We start from the raw sequence: 15397 nt of genomic DNA, 5'->3' as shown, positions 1-15397 counted from the left end.
TGGCACAGAAGGAAGTGAAGCAACTAGTAGCTCTAGTGGAACTAGAAAATTACATTCTCAGAGTTACTTTCTACAACTCAAGCAGCGGAGAATTCACTCCCCTAGAGGAGCAAGCTCCTCTTCCCAAGTTCCTGGGATTCTCACCCCACGATCGGCTGGGAAACAGGAGCGAGGCACGTAACAAAAAGAAACCTTCTTTGGATTTCAGCGATTCCAGAACCTGGCCTGATGAAGCATCCACAGGCCTAACTACGTTAATATAAGTTAAACTTCCTCCACAACCTTGAGGTACCACACCAAAACCTATTTAACCCATTCGGTGTGGGTAGGGGCGAGGCCCCGCCCCCGATTCCAAATTAGCCAATCCAAACTGCCAGAATCGGTAGCGCGGTGTCTTCTGTGATATGTAGGCTTCCGAGGCCAGGCTTTCTCCCAGCTTATGACTTCAGTTCCCGGCGGCCAGCGGGCCCCAAGGTCGGCCCTCTTTCTGGGGGCGCACCACGGAGCAAACCAGTGGGCGGGTCCTCGCCCCTCCCAGACGTGGCCAGAACCTGTGCTGTTGGTGCGGGCCGGCGATTCCCACGTGGTTCGGTGACTCGCGGTTGCAGGCTCCGGTCCTCTCTAACTTCACCGGCCTGTGGGCCTGCTGCCTGCAGAGATGCCGAAGATCAAGGCAGGGGCGAGCGGCCGGTGCCGCGAGCGGCAACAACAACGGCGGGAGCTGAAGAGCGCAGGAGGTGGGGACAGCCGGGAGGGAGCTGGGGTCAGTCGGGTTGGGTCTTACGGCAGGACCGAACCCGGGGCGAGGACGGAGTTCTGGGCCGGGACAGTGAGACCAGGCGTGGCCCGTGCTCTGGGAGCCGCGCAAGTCCCGGGTTTCCCGGAGCGCGGGCCGCAGGCCCGGCGCGCAGCTTCTGGCTTCCTTTCCAGCAGAAGGGGTGAACTGAAACTGTCTGTCATCCCGGCTCCAAGCGTGACGTTTGGTGGCTCTCGTTGGCGCACATACTTTAACCCAACTATCCTGCTTTCTTTTCTGGGATGGTCCAATATTTGATTTTAGTTGGGCAGTTAAGGCTATTTCATGTTTTCTTCCAGGACTCATGTTCAACACGGGGATTGGGCAGCACGTTTTGAAAAATCCTCTCATTGTTAACAGCATTATCGATAAGGTGGGTGTGGAAGAGGAGAGGGAGAGAGTTATTGGGTTACTGATTTTATTCTTAGGAATATCTAAGCACAGAAAGGATGCCTGGCACAAAATAGATGCTGTATAAATACTTGTTGAATGAATTGAGGAACTGTGTAGGATTCACAAGCTGTCTTCAATATGATTTGCTTCCTTCTGTGGGTCTCGGTTTCTCCTGGCTCCAAATTCTTTTATCTTTCTGTAGCTTATTTACTTCTTAGCTTAACATTTCTACTTGTTCGATTCCAGATTATTATTATTTTATTCCCAATCACTTTTTCTAGGCACCATCTATCACTGTTAGTTTTTATTTACTCCAGACCCTAAAATTATGTCTAAACAGACACCTTTGGAAGTTTGTTCTCCAGAGAAGCCTATATGGTAGAAGCTAATGCCACATATAAACTCTTTGGAGTATTCTTCCTGTATGGGTCTATTGATGTTCTCTTATTGTTTTGGATGATTGGGTGCTAGGACAAGAAACACAGGTGGTGCAAATTACTTTCAGGATTGCAAAGGAAGCATCCTGGAGCTGTAGAAAGAACATTACATAGGTAATCTCGACTTAGTGTCGTTTACAGAATGAGAGTTGGCCTAGCTTTTTAACCTTTTTGGCTCATGGATTCCTTTGAGCATCTGATGAAAGCTATGAACTGCAGCTGTGTGCATACAGACACCAAGTTTTGTGTAAAATTTCTGGATACTCCTGCATCCCTGAAACCATACATGGATGTAGAATTGAGAAATACTGGCACAACGTGTTATGGTTCTCAGGCAAGGTCATCATTTTGACCTTTCCAGTTTGAACTTGGTGATAACAGAGTTGATAACAAGATGCTGTTGGAATCATTTCAAAGGTAGAAAGCAGAATGCAACTCTCAGAAAGAACTGCTATTCCTGCTTTTCTTACTCCTAACTATTGCCCCAAGTTAGGAGAGGTGTTAGATTTCCACTTGCACCTAATATTAATGAGATAATTTTGTTAAGCACATAGATCATGAAGGAATCTTCTAAAAAGGGAGCCAGGATAGGATCTAACTGAGCACTTTTGAGTAAAGATATTCAGATGTAAATTAAATTATTACAGATGTTCCTGTAAAGCTAAAGTGGTTGTGCTTGCTTGTAGGCTGCCTTAAGACCAACTGATGTGGTGCTGGAAGTTGGACCTGGAACTGGCAATATGACTGTAAAGTTGCTAGAAAAGGCGAAAAAGGTAAAAAGAGGATTTTGGTATCCTCTTGTTTGGTATCAGAAATTACTATGTGAGCAAGCTCAGGTGGCTTACAGATCTATTTAATTAATTGCTCCTTTGCTAGAAACTTTATCTTAGAAAATATGAGCGAACTGGGTGAAGGGGGTCAAAAGGTACCAACTTCCAGTTATAAAATAAGTAAGCCGTGGGATGATGGACATGATGGTGACTATAGTTAACAGTACTGTGTAGTATATTTGAAAGTTGCTAAAGAGAGTAAAAATTCTCATCACAAGAAAATAAAATTGTAATTATGTGGTCATGAATGTTACATTATGTTGTACACATGAAACTAATGTTATATGTCAATTGTATCTCAGTTTTTAAAAATGGATTAAAAGAAAAAGAAAATATGGGGTATATCAATCAGGAAACAAAACCACATTGGATATTTCAATACAGGGAATTTAATATAGGGAATTGGTTACATGGTTACTAGAGGACTAAGAGAAAAAATGGGAACACTGAGGTAACCCAATAGTAGTAATTACAGAGAGCAGCTACCACCTCTAGGCTCAGGGGAACAAAGCACAGCAATTGGAGTTATTGGACCTTAGGACTTTGGAGGAGATCTAGCACAGGCCTCTGAGATTAGGGTGTCACCTGGCCACTGCTGGTACCTTCTTTGTCTCTTGGCTCACCTAGTTCCAGTTAAATTAGACCACTGTTTTGTCTTCTGGTGGAAGTAGACAACACATTTTAAAGAACTTATCTGAAGAGAGCTCAATGAAGAGACCATTGACAAAATGTGGGAATGTTAAGGGAACCAGTAAACATTAGTGAAAAACCTAGGGACTAGCAACAGCAGGAAATAGTTACTATCCAAAGACCTCAAGGGGCAGGAGGAGGGGAGTGTGTTACCGGAGCGCAGTAAGAGCAGGAGCCATCGAACAGGGGCCACTCATAGCAGAACACAGCCGCTGCCAAAACTTGTGCAAGGCACGGCCAGACATTAGGAAATACTCAGCGTTGCCCCTTGCACCGGTAATGCCTTTCAGCAGGCCGTTGCCTTTCAGTAGCCAATCCCAACCAGAAGTCAAAGGGCAACGGAGCTGAACTGTATGACCCTACAGGCACAGAGAAAGCTGGAGAATGGACCTGGGAGCTAAACAGACTAAACGGCACATATATCTACTCTGTAGATGTGGTCTTCCTGGAAGTCAGTAAAACCTCAGCTTATATTGAAATAAAATTAAAATTTTAGCCTATCTGGCATCCCTTTTCATTTACTTGAGAAGTTATCTGTGCTGTATGTTCTGGATCTCAGTAGATGAGAGAAGTGATATACTCATTCCAGGAGCAGTTGCTTTGTGTGCTTCTAAGAACATTTACTACAAAGACATATTGTGTATTTTTTTCGTCATCAGTTGAGTTACAAAGCGTGGAGCCATATGAGCACAATACTTCTGTCAATTATTGGGTAGAACGCTCACATAGTCCGGTTGGCTACTTTTCTGGGTGGTGTTTTTGTTGTTGTTCCCTTAACCCCATTCCCACATTTTGTAAATACTCTCTTCATTAAATTCTCTTAAATAAGTTCTTTAAAATATGCTGGTAGAGTACAATTGAAGGAATATTGATGGTAGAATTGGGAAAAGGAGTTTAATTCATTTAAATCATGTAAGAGTTTCCATTGAGATAACAGGAAAAGATTTATACTCTATAATTAACCTAAAAAAAATTTTTTTTTAAATTTAGGTAATAGCCTGTGAACTTGACGTAAGGCTAGTAGCTGAACTTCACAAAAGAGTTCAGGGCACGTGAGTATACATAATAGAATTAAAGTGCATTTCAGTCTCATGAAACAGTATTCTTTTTAATTGCTTTTTTTTTCTTATTATCAGGCCTCTGGCCAGCAAACTTCAAGTAATGGTGGGTGATGTGTTGAAAACAGATTTGCCATTTTTTGATGCTTGTGTGGCAAATTTGCCTTATCAGGTATGTTTTCAAAATGTAGGGAACAGTATATATCCTAAATTGTTTCCTGGTGTGTCTTTCCCAGAACTAACTAGTTAATTCTCTTACAGATCTCTTCTCCTTTTGTCTTCAAGCTGTTGCTGCACCGACCTTTCTTCAGGTTTGTGACAAGAAGAGCAAAGTCACTGCCAAATCTTAGGAAAATTGACAGTTTAGGCCATGAACACAGACAGCCAAAGATTAAGGTTAATTCAGTTGAAAAACTACTGGAGAATTTGTTTTGTAGAAAATACCAATTTGTGTGCTGCTTTCTCTCTCTCTTCTTCTCTCTCTCTCTCTCTTTCTCTCTCTTTCTTTTTCAATTGCCAGAGTTATTTGGGGGAGGTGTGGTCTAAGTCCTGCTCCTGAGACCAGGTGGCCTTTCCCTATTTTCTCATGCTCTTGCCATTAGCCCAGGTCAAACTTTTTATTACCTTATGTCTAGATTCTTACAGTGGCCTCCTAAGTGGTTTCTAGTACAGTCTGTACCAGTAGTTTTTGAATCGCAAGTCAAAAACTCCTTAGTACTTATAAAATAGTGAGCCATGACTGTCATTTTTAAAATATTTATTTATTTTTGGCTGCGTTGGGTCTTCGTTGCTGCATGTGGACTTTCTCTAATCGTGGTGAGCGGGGGCCACTCTTCGTTGTGGTGCGAGTACCTCTCATTGCGGTGGTTTCTCTTGTTGAGGAGCACAGGCTCTGGACACGCAGGCTCAGGGGCCATGGCTCACGGGCCCAGTTGCTCCATGGCATGTGGGATCTTCCCAGATCAGGGCTCGAACCCATTTCCCCTGTATTGGCAGGAGGACTCTTAACCACTGCGCCACTAGGGAAGCCCCATGACTGTCATTTAGAAAAAAATGACATGGAATAGAATATATCAGAGGGCATTCAGTGCATGTCATCGAGGTGATTATAGTTTCGTGAAACTTTTTGTTTGAGTTCCCTAAACATATATATATAGAGAGATTTGTGGCAGGTGTTGCAACGTCAAATGTACTTCTTAGTGTGACTTATTGTCAAAAAAGTTTGAAAGTCAAATCCCAGCTTTGAAGATGCTCTTCTCCTGTTCAGGAGCTTCCCCCTTCCTTGCTGAATAAAAAGTCCACTTTCCTTAACCTGTTAAACCAGGAGGACACTGATGTCACAAGCTGCCTCAGCTCTTCCACAGGGATGTTTACCACCCCATGAATACAGTTCAGCTACTGAACCAATTTTGCTCGTTTGGGTTTTGTTTTTTAAAATATTTATTTATTTATTTGGCTGTGTTGGGTCCTAGTTGAGGCACATGGGATCTTTTGTTGTGGCACCTGGGCACCAGAGTGTGCAGGCTTAGTAGTGTTGCCCTGTGGCATAGTGGGATCTTAGTTCCCCAGCCAGGGATTGAACCTGCATCCCCTGCGTTGGAAGGCAGATTCTTAACCACTGGACCACCAGGGAAGTCCCTGGGTTTTGTTTTCCTAGAGGGGCTTATCGACTAGTGCTGATCTGAAATACTTTCTCATCATTGAGGGCTTACATTTGCAAGGGGTTGGAGCTACGGCCATTACACAATGAAAAACAAAGGCAGCTGGATCATTTTGTGGTAATAAAGCTCAGGTTGAAAGTGTTCTCCTCCCTTCTGGCCAGCTGGACTAATTATTAACCCCAGATATTGCTTTGCTCTATTTCCCACTTAAGAAAAGTCATTGCAGTTAAAATACATTTATAGTTGAAAATGACCTTGTTCCTTATTCCTTTCTTCTGTCTTTTCAGATGTGCTGTACTTATGTTTCAAAGAGAATTTGCTCTCCGACTGGTTGCAAAACCTGGAGATAAGTTATACTGCAGACTGTCAATTAATACACAGCTATTAGCACGTGTGGACCATCTAATGAAAGTACGTGACTGTTGTTGAAGTAATGTGGCTTAACTCATCCTTGAGCATCTAGCTGTGCCTTCTGGGAGGAAAGCGTATTTGATTACTATTTAAAGTTGTTTTTGAGAGGACTCCTTAAACATTTTCTGATTAATAGGTTGGAAAGAATAACTTCAGACCACCGCCCAAGGTGGAATCCAGTGTCGTAAGGATAGAACCTAAGAATCCACCACCACCTATCAATTTTCAGGTGAGGTTAAAATAACTAGGTCATTCAGTAAAGGGAAAAAAAAGTCCAACTTGGAAGATGTGTGTCTGTAGCAGCAGAAAGGTAACGAGTCAACCTAAATGTCTAAACAGGAGAGTGTTAATTATGATACATCCCTGTGATGGAGTAGATGGAATTATTTGACACAAGATAGTTGTTGAGGACCTCAAGAGCATGGAAAATGTTTGCAAAAGGTAAAAAGATTAGAATGCCACTGCAATTTGCTGAAGCTTATAGCTATGGAAAACATGTATCTATTTGAATAAGACATGGAAAACAAGATAAAATGAAAATAGTTGTGTTAAATAGTATAACACTTTTTAATCAAAATTCTAATTTCTGCCATTTAAAAAGAGAAGAAAGCCAGATGATGTGATGTAAAACCTTACTGCAATCACATGGGATAAAAACGTGATTGCTTATGTGGTCAGTAACTGGTGGCAGTGGAGTGGTTGTCAGTTATTCCTGCAAGGTTTACTTAGGTGTGTTGTACAGGCTATATTCTAAATCATGTCTGTTTTGAGTTTTTTGAAAATGATACTTCGATTTAAATAAATGCCATGTTCTTTGTTCAGATGTGGAACAAATATGTATTTTTCTTCTATTTTTAAAATTGAGGGTAAAATATTCAGTGAGGTGCACAGAAGTGTGAAAATCAAGTATGCATCTTACTTTTGCATATGTGTGCCAGCCAAATCAAGATATAGAACATTTTCATCACTCCAGATATAGAACATTTTCATCACTCCATCACTCCTTTCATTTTTATATATTAACACAAAATAATACCTAGTAGGTATAGGCAGGTTTAATATTCTGTAAGAAAATATTCATCTACTGTTTCAGGAATGGGATGGCCTAGTAAGGATCACCTTTGTTAGGAAAAACAAGACACTGTCTGCTGCATTTAAGTAAGTATTTTACTAATTTATGATATATGAGGGATCAGTGCTTCAGATACTGTGCTAAGTGCTAGAATTTGGTCCTTTTTCCTGAACAGATACCCTAAAGCATAAACATGATCCATGTCCAGACACATTTTTATCTTTTTAATTTTTTTTTTTTTTTTTGTGGTACGCGGGCCTCTCACTGTTGTGGCCTCTCCCGTTGCGGAGCACAGGCTCTGGACGCACAGGCTCAGCGGCCATGGCTCACGGGCCCAGCTGCTCCGCAGCATGTGGGATCTTCCCGGACCGGGGCACGAACCCGTGTCCCCTGCATTGGCAGGCAGACTCTCAACCACTGCGCCACCAGGGAAGCCCTATCTTTTTAATTTTGTACTTTGTGAGGCAGGAGAACTTAATGAAGAAAAGTTCCTGGACTTGGGAATTAGATCAGGTTTTTGTTTGCAAAATGGGAAATAACCAAAAACTGACCACACATCCTGCCTAGTTTTTCCTTGGAAAGATGAGGTATGATGGACCCCTTCCACATTTTTAAAAGATTTATGGCATTTTAACTTGGAAAAATATAGCAGCAATTTGGGGCCCAAGGTCAAAAGAAAGGTGAAAGCCACAATGAAAAAAAAATGTTTGTAGATGATGTTTTGTGGAGTCTAGAACTTCTTTAAGAATGTGAGAGATGTTTATCAGGACTTACTTTTTAAATATTAGTAGTTGCGATTATTTCAGAAGTTTAAATATTCAACACCTTTTTTAGTTCCTTAATTTCGCCATATGGAACGTAAATTTAATCTTATAATAAACTTAAAGGAAATTATTTATAATCTGACTTGGGAATAATAGTGATATCATGTCTTTATGTAATACAGGTCAAGTGCAGTGCAACAGCTACTGGAAAAAAACTACAGAATTCACTGTTCGGTCCATAATATCGTAAGCAGAAAATGTTTCTGTTGTTTCAATAATTTGTTCTGTTTTAAAATGTCCCTCTATTTCCTATTCTGTTTCATATATCATTACAAGATTCTTAATTTTGAACATTCCATAGGATCCTTAAAAGACAGTATGTCATGTCTAACTAGCACTAGAACTTGAATTCTAACAGGTCATTGCTGCTATGTATTTTGCAGAACATATCTGAACACCCTTGAATACTCCACTCCATCCACTTTTACTGACGGTTTTTTTTTTTTTTGCCATAAAAAGATTCAGTTGAATCATAATTTTCTCAAAGTTTTAAGCTTGTGTAACTTACTCAGCGTAAAATAATTGTGTACCATTTGCTAGCCTTTGAATTGTGGCCGTCCCTTCTTGCTTGTTGCTTACGTAGCAATTACAAATTTAAAGTTACTATTTTCTCAGTGACTTTTTTTTAATACCCAGAAATTGAAATAATTAGAACAAAGTATGAGATAAATAGCAGATTTCTGGTTGTGAACCTCATGTCTCTGTATTACATTATCTGTGCAACATTTTCTTTAACTAGTTGTGTGTGTGAGCACACATAGACATATCCATATATATAATGACTGTGATGTTTGATAACTTTTTAGTTCTTTCAAGCTAATTAAACGGAGCGGACAGATAAAAGCAAATTTCTTTTGTTTTTTTTTACTCAGATCTTACATGGTTTAATGTACCACATTGCTACCTCCATTTTATGAATAAAGTCATTGTACATCTACCTACATAGGAAATATTATGCTGGATTAAGACAAGTTTTTAGATGAAAGATGTAAAGTATGAAATATTTTCAAGGGCTGGAGAGGCCATCTATGAGAAAAACTTAACTAGCTGGTAAAATGAAATTTGTACCAAGAATATGTTACTTTTAAAGAAGTAACAATTGCTGTAAAATTTATGTTATAGTTTTAATTATTTTATGTGTTATGAAGTACTTTGTGACGCCTGAAACAACTATTTCAGAATTTCTAAGAAGAAAAAGGGCAATACACTTGATTTAACTCATTCAAGGTCTTCTGTGTATTTGGTATATGCTAAAAAATCAACCACTTAACTAATGAGAGATCCAAGTCTTAATCTGCACAAACAGGCTTTCCAAAACTATCATGAACTGATAAGGTGACTGTTTATGACTTACTGAACTAAAAAAAAAAAAAAGAGTCAAAGTGACTTCATTAAAGATATGTTGTTCATTTATTCTGAATCTTATATTGATAGATAATACCAGAAGATTTCAGCATAGCAGATAAAATACAGCAAATCCTAACCAGCACAGGTTTTAGTGACAAGCGGGCCCGTTCCATGGACATAGATGATTTCATTAGGTAACTACATTTTCCTTTTCCTACATTTTTACATATCTTTACTGTGACACCTTCAGATTTAGAAATTTAAAGGCTTTTAAGTGGTATAAGGTGCTACCTGGGAGTTATTGCATAGCACTTCCATGGTATGGAATAGTATTTGGTGTAGAAGACGGAGGCTAGTTAGCTGCAGCAGAGTGAACACTTCTGTAAGAACAGTGGTGGGGAACAGTCCGAGCCTGGAGATAACCTCTGTGGCAATGTGTGTGGTGGTGTGCATGCTCCTCCCCTCTAGCCCCCTCCCCCAACTCCCATTCACAGTTAGTCTTAACAGTTTGTCTCTTCAAAGTAGCCTGTAAGGTAAAAGAATCAAAATATATATAGTTGGGTCTTTTTTCTTTATTGAGAATAGCTTTTAAGTATGAAATAATATTAGTTACAATCATATCTGGTTATCATTTCTAACTGGTTCAGTAACTTATTTTGTGGACTGAGGCAAGTTCCACACACCTGAAGCAAAAGAAGGGTGTCATAATTAACTGGGCAATATAGACTGAAATTTGTTTTCCTTGGATTAAGAAAGTAAGTCTTAGCAAAGCAGAGTAAGGCGTCAAATTACCCAGGTAATTATTAACCTGTATTCATTGTTTTTAATCACTAACACTCTGATTTCCTAACTAATAAACCATAATTTTTTTCCTGTTTATCCAATTCATTTTTAAAGCTTCCATGGTCTAGAGGCTGATAAAAAAAGAGGGTAGATTGTTATAAAAGTCATTGGTTTGACTTTTCTATGCTAGAAACACAGTTGTATGTAATTGAGACAAATGGCGCTTATATTTTATTGGCAGGCTAGCAGTACTACTGAGTCTTTATTAGATGTTAATCCTAGGAGTTGAACATTATTCATAAGTACCTATCTTCCTTTTTCAGATATCTTAACCCATCTCGATGGTTCTTATGGGCCATTCTGAAAATAATCTCGGGCAGGTCTAAGTAGAAATATTTCATCTTATTTTCCTTCATTCTTATTAATCTTCTTCAAGGTTACTAAACATGCAGTTTGCTAACTAGGATCTAATAAGTACACAGGTATCCAGAGAGAAGCAGTATTTAATTTGAAACTCAGTAACAGCGAACTCAGAGAGGAAGAATGGACACATGAGATTAGCCATTCATCTCTCTCCTGCCTCTAATTCCAAACAGCTTCACATCCACTTACCAGGTTGAAATGGAACAAGGGCCAGTGTCCTCTTAGGCCAGGGACAGTGTAGGTCTAAGATCATTTTAAATTCATCATGCCTTAAGACATACAGGCTATGACAGAAGAGGCACCAAAATGATGTGGTTTTAACCAATATACATCTCATAAATTTAGTTGAAGAATAAAGTTTCTTTAATGACTAGTGTTAGGAGTGGGTGGGCTTCACAGGTTTGCTGATGTATTTGTGTTTTAGAATTCATGGTATAGGGACTATGTATGCACTGTTACTTGCTACAAACTAGCATTTCAATACCATCCCATTTTGGTTTCTTTTTTCAGATTGCTACATGGATTCAATGCAGAAGGTATCCATTTTTCTTAGGTATCTGCAGAAGAGAAGTTTCCAAACTCAACAAAGTAGAATTATATATTCTTAATAATTTGAGAAGATGAACTATGCTTGGACACTATGTGCTTGACTATTTTTGATTTACTACTGTTGTCACCATTTATTACTCTGAATTTTTAAGGAAGTAAGTCAATTCTAACTATACAGGTTTTTTTTTTTTTTTGGATTTGGTTTGATTTTAATACACAACATAGGGCAGGGTCCAATTTATACATGATACTCTTCAAGTTTAAGAGCCGCAGACACGCACAACTTTACACTTAAAAAAGTTATTTCTAACAGTGTATTATATAAAGATGTTACACTAATATTTTCTATGTTACATATTACTATGAGAACCTTTTTTTAGGATTTTAGCTCTTTAGGCCTTTGTTCTTCAAGTCATAAGAAAGTTAAAGTATGCTTAATTTAGTCACATATTCCCCATACCATTTTTTCTTGTTATTCATGTGTACAGTAAAGCAATTGTTTCCTTGTTTCCTAAAATGTTGTTTTGCTTCTCTCATTCTTTCTCTGTTTATCCTATATAATTTCTATCACTGCCTACCCCTTTAGCAATCCTGCAGCATAATAGGCTAGGGTTCTAGGCAAGCCTGAGTCTGCTACTGCCACCACATGATGCCAGGCATATTACTTCTGGGCATTCCTTACTTGTAAATGAGGATGCTCAACTAGAATGAAATGAACTATAAGATTATATGTTTTTTCTTGGCGAGATAGTCATAGATTTAAAATTTCAAAGGGTTTTATAAATCAACACTGGCTTTAAAGTTAAAATCCAAATTTTAACAGAGGTACACTGAGTGAACCTAGAAGGAAAAGATAGGTTGTTTGCATAAACAGATTTTTTAGAAATCTGGCTTCAAAGTGATATATTAAAACATTCCTATATAACTAAAATAATGTATATTTTTAGTTAATTATTAATAGGGATATCAGCTTTCAAGTCTGAGAAAGTAAAGAATGTTTAATCCAGATCCAAAAAGTTTAAGTTATTCTTTAAATAACTGCACAAAGCCACTTTTGTTACATAAATACTACATAATTAAGAGTAGGTTTTTTTAATCTCACAAAACTACTTAATTAGCAAAGTTCACTTGTACCATCTCTATCCTTAAAGGAAAATTTAAATTTAAGATTTAATTCAGCTTTCCCTCTTATTTTCCTGTCCTCCTATGGACTGCTGAGTTTCAGTCCCTTTTATAACCTTCAGATTTCCCTATCTGTAAAACTGAGGGAATGGATTATACTACCAAGATCTTTTCTGCTACTGATATTTAATACACCTTGAATACTAATCAGAATGAAGCCATTATAGTATAAGGCAGTACATTTCAAATTGAGGAGACCTTCCAGAGATAGTACCCTTCTAATTTAAATAATAAATTAAGACTTATCTGTTGTGCTTTAAAATGAGTAAATTCACATATCTCTATGTCCTTTGAAGATCATTCCATAGATTTAATAATAAGCACACTGTGAAAATCTACACTTGTTCTAGATTTCAAGTTTACAGAGGAGCTTTTCACCATGGTGTTAGGATTCCCACAGCGACCTTCTGAGTTCTGTGGACAGTGAAGTAGGGAATCTGGCTCATGTGACTCTATTCATAGCTTCCCATTAGCCCATATGAATGAGCTGGTAGTTCCCTAGAGTAAATCAAAACAAGACACCCTTGGGAGACTTTTTTTTTGTTAACGTACTCCTAGACACTATCCTGGGAACTGAGGGAAAACTCCTAGAGAGATATATAAATCTTCTAACAAAATATTTACATGAAAAGTGGCCAGTTTTCTTCCTTGGAATAGCAATCTGTAAAAATAAGTGCCACCATTTAAAAAGCAGCATGCCCTAGATGAGCTGATTGGTGAGAATTCAGCGATGCTCATCAAATCATGGTGAAACTCATACATTAGGTAATGGCTGGAGCTTGGGTCAGATGTGCCTTTCAAGGCACAGTCATCTCTTTCTTAGCTTAAATTCTTTTTCAAGAGAGTTATGTACTGTCTATTCTTGGCTTAAACTAACAGTTCTATTATGGACTACTTTCAATGTACATGTACATATTCATGCATCAGAAGCCAATTTCCTTTAACAGTACCATTTAAAAGGTTCATTTTGGGGTGCTAATGGACACTTCAACTTAAGTAATGGTATTGGTAAAGATCAAATTGCACTATTAGTCTTGTTAATACCACACTGGAACACACACTGCATATATATGTATTATCCTAAGATAAAACTCTTTTCAGAATTTCATTACTTTTTATTATACACCAACTAGTTTATATTTTAGTTCTTTACAAAGAAAATGCTAAGAAAATTATAACCACATGTTATATGGTTTTAAAATCATAATTCCAGATTTTTTTACATATAAGATGGAATGGTCCAGCAGCTATGTCCACTGTCACAGACTTTAGTTCCATTCATTGATATGGCACATCCTGCAAATCTAGTCACACACAAAAAATGTCTCAATTACAGTAAAAATGTACACACAATAAAGGTAATTTACAATGACAAATAAGGAATGTAATTTATCTTGGCTGTGCTTCAGAAATTTAGGGTCAGTAGCCTTAGTCAAGGCACAAAGCAGGAAGAGGTGAGCACAGCTGTTTCTAGAAGTGGGCAAGGTATGTACAATCACTGATGAGGTATGCATGCACGCAAAGGATTTAAAACTGCTCAGTCTTGCTATGAAAATTGAACTGAGTTAAAAGGAAATGCTGTGGCTTCCCCCTACTATTCACCTCTGGATCAAGTCCACAATCTTACTTCATCATACAGAAAATAAAATTGGCAAGGATCTTCAAAAGTAAATCACTATGTGGGTAAATGAAACAAAATGCTTCACTATTCCCAAACCTTGGTTGTGCCTCCTGGACTAGAAGCATCTTGTAGACAAAGGAGTGTTTCACAAAATTGAAATGTCATTCAGGTTGAAGGGACAAGACATTTTCCACAGACACTTAAAATTTCAAACTTTCGAATGGCCCTTACAGCTGAACCATTGTATGTTACAGTAGCGAGGGTTCTGGGAATCCTTTAGCAGCAAATGCTGATTTAAAGGGCACGGGGTCTCTTCGGGTTGATTTGCTTGCTGGCCTGTTCTTCCTCTTGTAGAGCTGCACGAAAAGATTTCACTTTATCTTGGAAAAAGAAAAGAACAAGGGAATAAGTTTTGCATTACATGCAATGCAGCACGCAACTTTATGGGTCCTATCAAATCAGCTCTCTTAATTAACTCAGGATTTTTCCTTCTTTGTTGTCCAGAAACTCAGAACAGTGCTCAACTATAGCAACAGACTCATTAGATTCCTGGAAATACTTGTGGGTTTTTTTTGTTATCTTCAACAGATTTCTGTTCTATTTGGCACATTTTACAGCATTCAATTTTAATTTATTTTAATTCCTTTTTGCAGTGTAAAGAGGCTATATATGTGTGTAAAGTAGACATTTCTTCTCTCAATATTGGAAAATGTCTATTCCCAATTCCTATTTTACCTTTTTAAACTATGAAATTTTAAGATTATTTGAGTTTTTAAGAAGACATGTCATTTTTTCCTTATCAGGGATTGCAAAAGGGCATGATGGGGAAGGGAAATTACAGGACATACATTTCTTGGCCTTACAATTCTGTCCTACTGTCTATCGTGTACTGATTCAGTCACTTAAGAGTAAGAAATACATAAGTAGAAATTGGAGGAGGCAAATAACAGCTGTGTGAGGATGAGAAATCTTTTTGTAACAGTGGTTCTCAATTTGGGAGTGATTTTCGCTCCCCTCCCGGGGACATTTGGTAACATCTACAGACATTTTTGACTGTCACATTGGGGTGGTACTACTGTCATCTAGTCAATAGAGACCAGCGATATTTGTAAGCATCGCACAATGCACAAGAGACAGCACCTTCCAACAGTTTCCCAACTTAAAATGTGCAAAGATTATGGCTTTCAGAAAAAAGGAGAGATATAAAGTTGGTATCTCAATTTCTTTCCCCTCTTCCTAAGTAAAACGATGTTGAAAAAGTTGACTTTTCTGAAATTTAGAAAGGAATTTAAGGGGACTTCCCCAGTGGTCCAGTGGCTA

At 38.4% G+C, this 15397-nt stretch overlaps 2 protein-coding genes across 8 annotated transcripts in view; one reads left to right on the top strand and one right to left on the bottom strand.

Moving 5' to 3' along the window:
• Positions 1-458: 458 nt before the first annotated feature.
• DIMT1 (DIM1 rRNA methyltransferase and ribosome maturation factor) lies at positions 459-13802 on the top strand. Of its 4 annotated transcripts, XM_030844004.3 has the most exons (12): positions 459-737; positions 1096-1169; positions 2313-2399; positions 4137-4198; positions 4283-4376; positions 4466-4515; positions 6153-6276; positions 6413-6505; positions 7370-7434; positions 8295-8358; positions 9607-9713; positions 11236-13802. In XM_030844004.3, exons 1-12 carry the CDS (start codon positions 659-661, stop codon positions 11276-11278), a joined length of 942 nt encoding a protein of 313 aa, XP_030699864.1. In that variant the 5' UTR covers positions 459-658; the 3' UTR covers positions 11279-13802. The 4 variants fall into 4 exon arrangements, with proteins under 4 accessions (XP_030699864.1, XP_030699871.1, XP_030699857.1 ...); XM_030844011.2 differs by lacking the exon at positions 1096-1169; XM_030843997.2 differs by lacking the exons at positions 9607-9713; positions 11236-13802 and having other exon boundaries at positions 8295-9113.
• Positions 11454-15397, bottom strand: part of KIF2A (kinesin family member 2A) — a 70446-nt gene continuing 66502 nt past the window's right edge. For all 4 annotated transcript variants that reach the window (XM_060295807.2, XM_030843978.3, XM_030843989.3 and 1 more), the window contains one exon: positions 11454-14457. In XM_060295807.2, the coding sequence (XP_060151790.1) occupies positions 14372-14457 (86 nt within the window). In that variant the 3' untranslated portion in view covers positions 11454-14371. The remainder of the gene's footprint in view (positions 14458-15397) is intronic.

Source organism: Globicephala melas, chromosome 3 (assembly GCF_963455315.2).
Source record: "Globicephala melas chromosome 3, mGloMel1.2, whole genome shotgun sequence".
Classification (NCBI taxonomy): domain Eukaryota; kingdom Metazoa; phylum Chordata; class Mammalia; order Artiodactyla; family Delphinidae; genus Globicephala; species Globicephala melas.
Note: the sequence above shows the minus strand (reverse complement) of the source record. Positions and strands in the feature narration are given on the sequence as shown.

Excerpts from the sequence above, each read along its gene's own strand:
- DIMT1 (XM_030843997.2), top strand. The coding sequence starts at position 659 with ATGCCGAAGATCAAGGCAGGGGCGAGCGGCCGGTGCCGCGAGCGGCAA. Across the intron at positions 4,516-6,152 it reads CTGCACCGACCTTTCTTCAG|ATGTGCTGTACTTATGTTTC; the intron begins GTTTGTGACAAG and ends CTGTCTTTTCAG. Across the intron at positions 6,506-7,369 it reads CACCACCTATCAATTTTCAG|GAATGGGATGGCCTAGTAAG; the intron begins GTGAGGTTAAAA and ends CTACTGTTTCAG.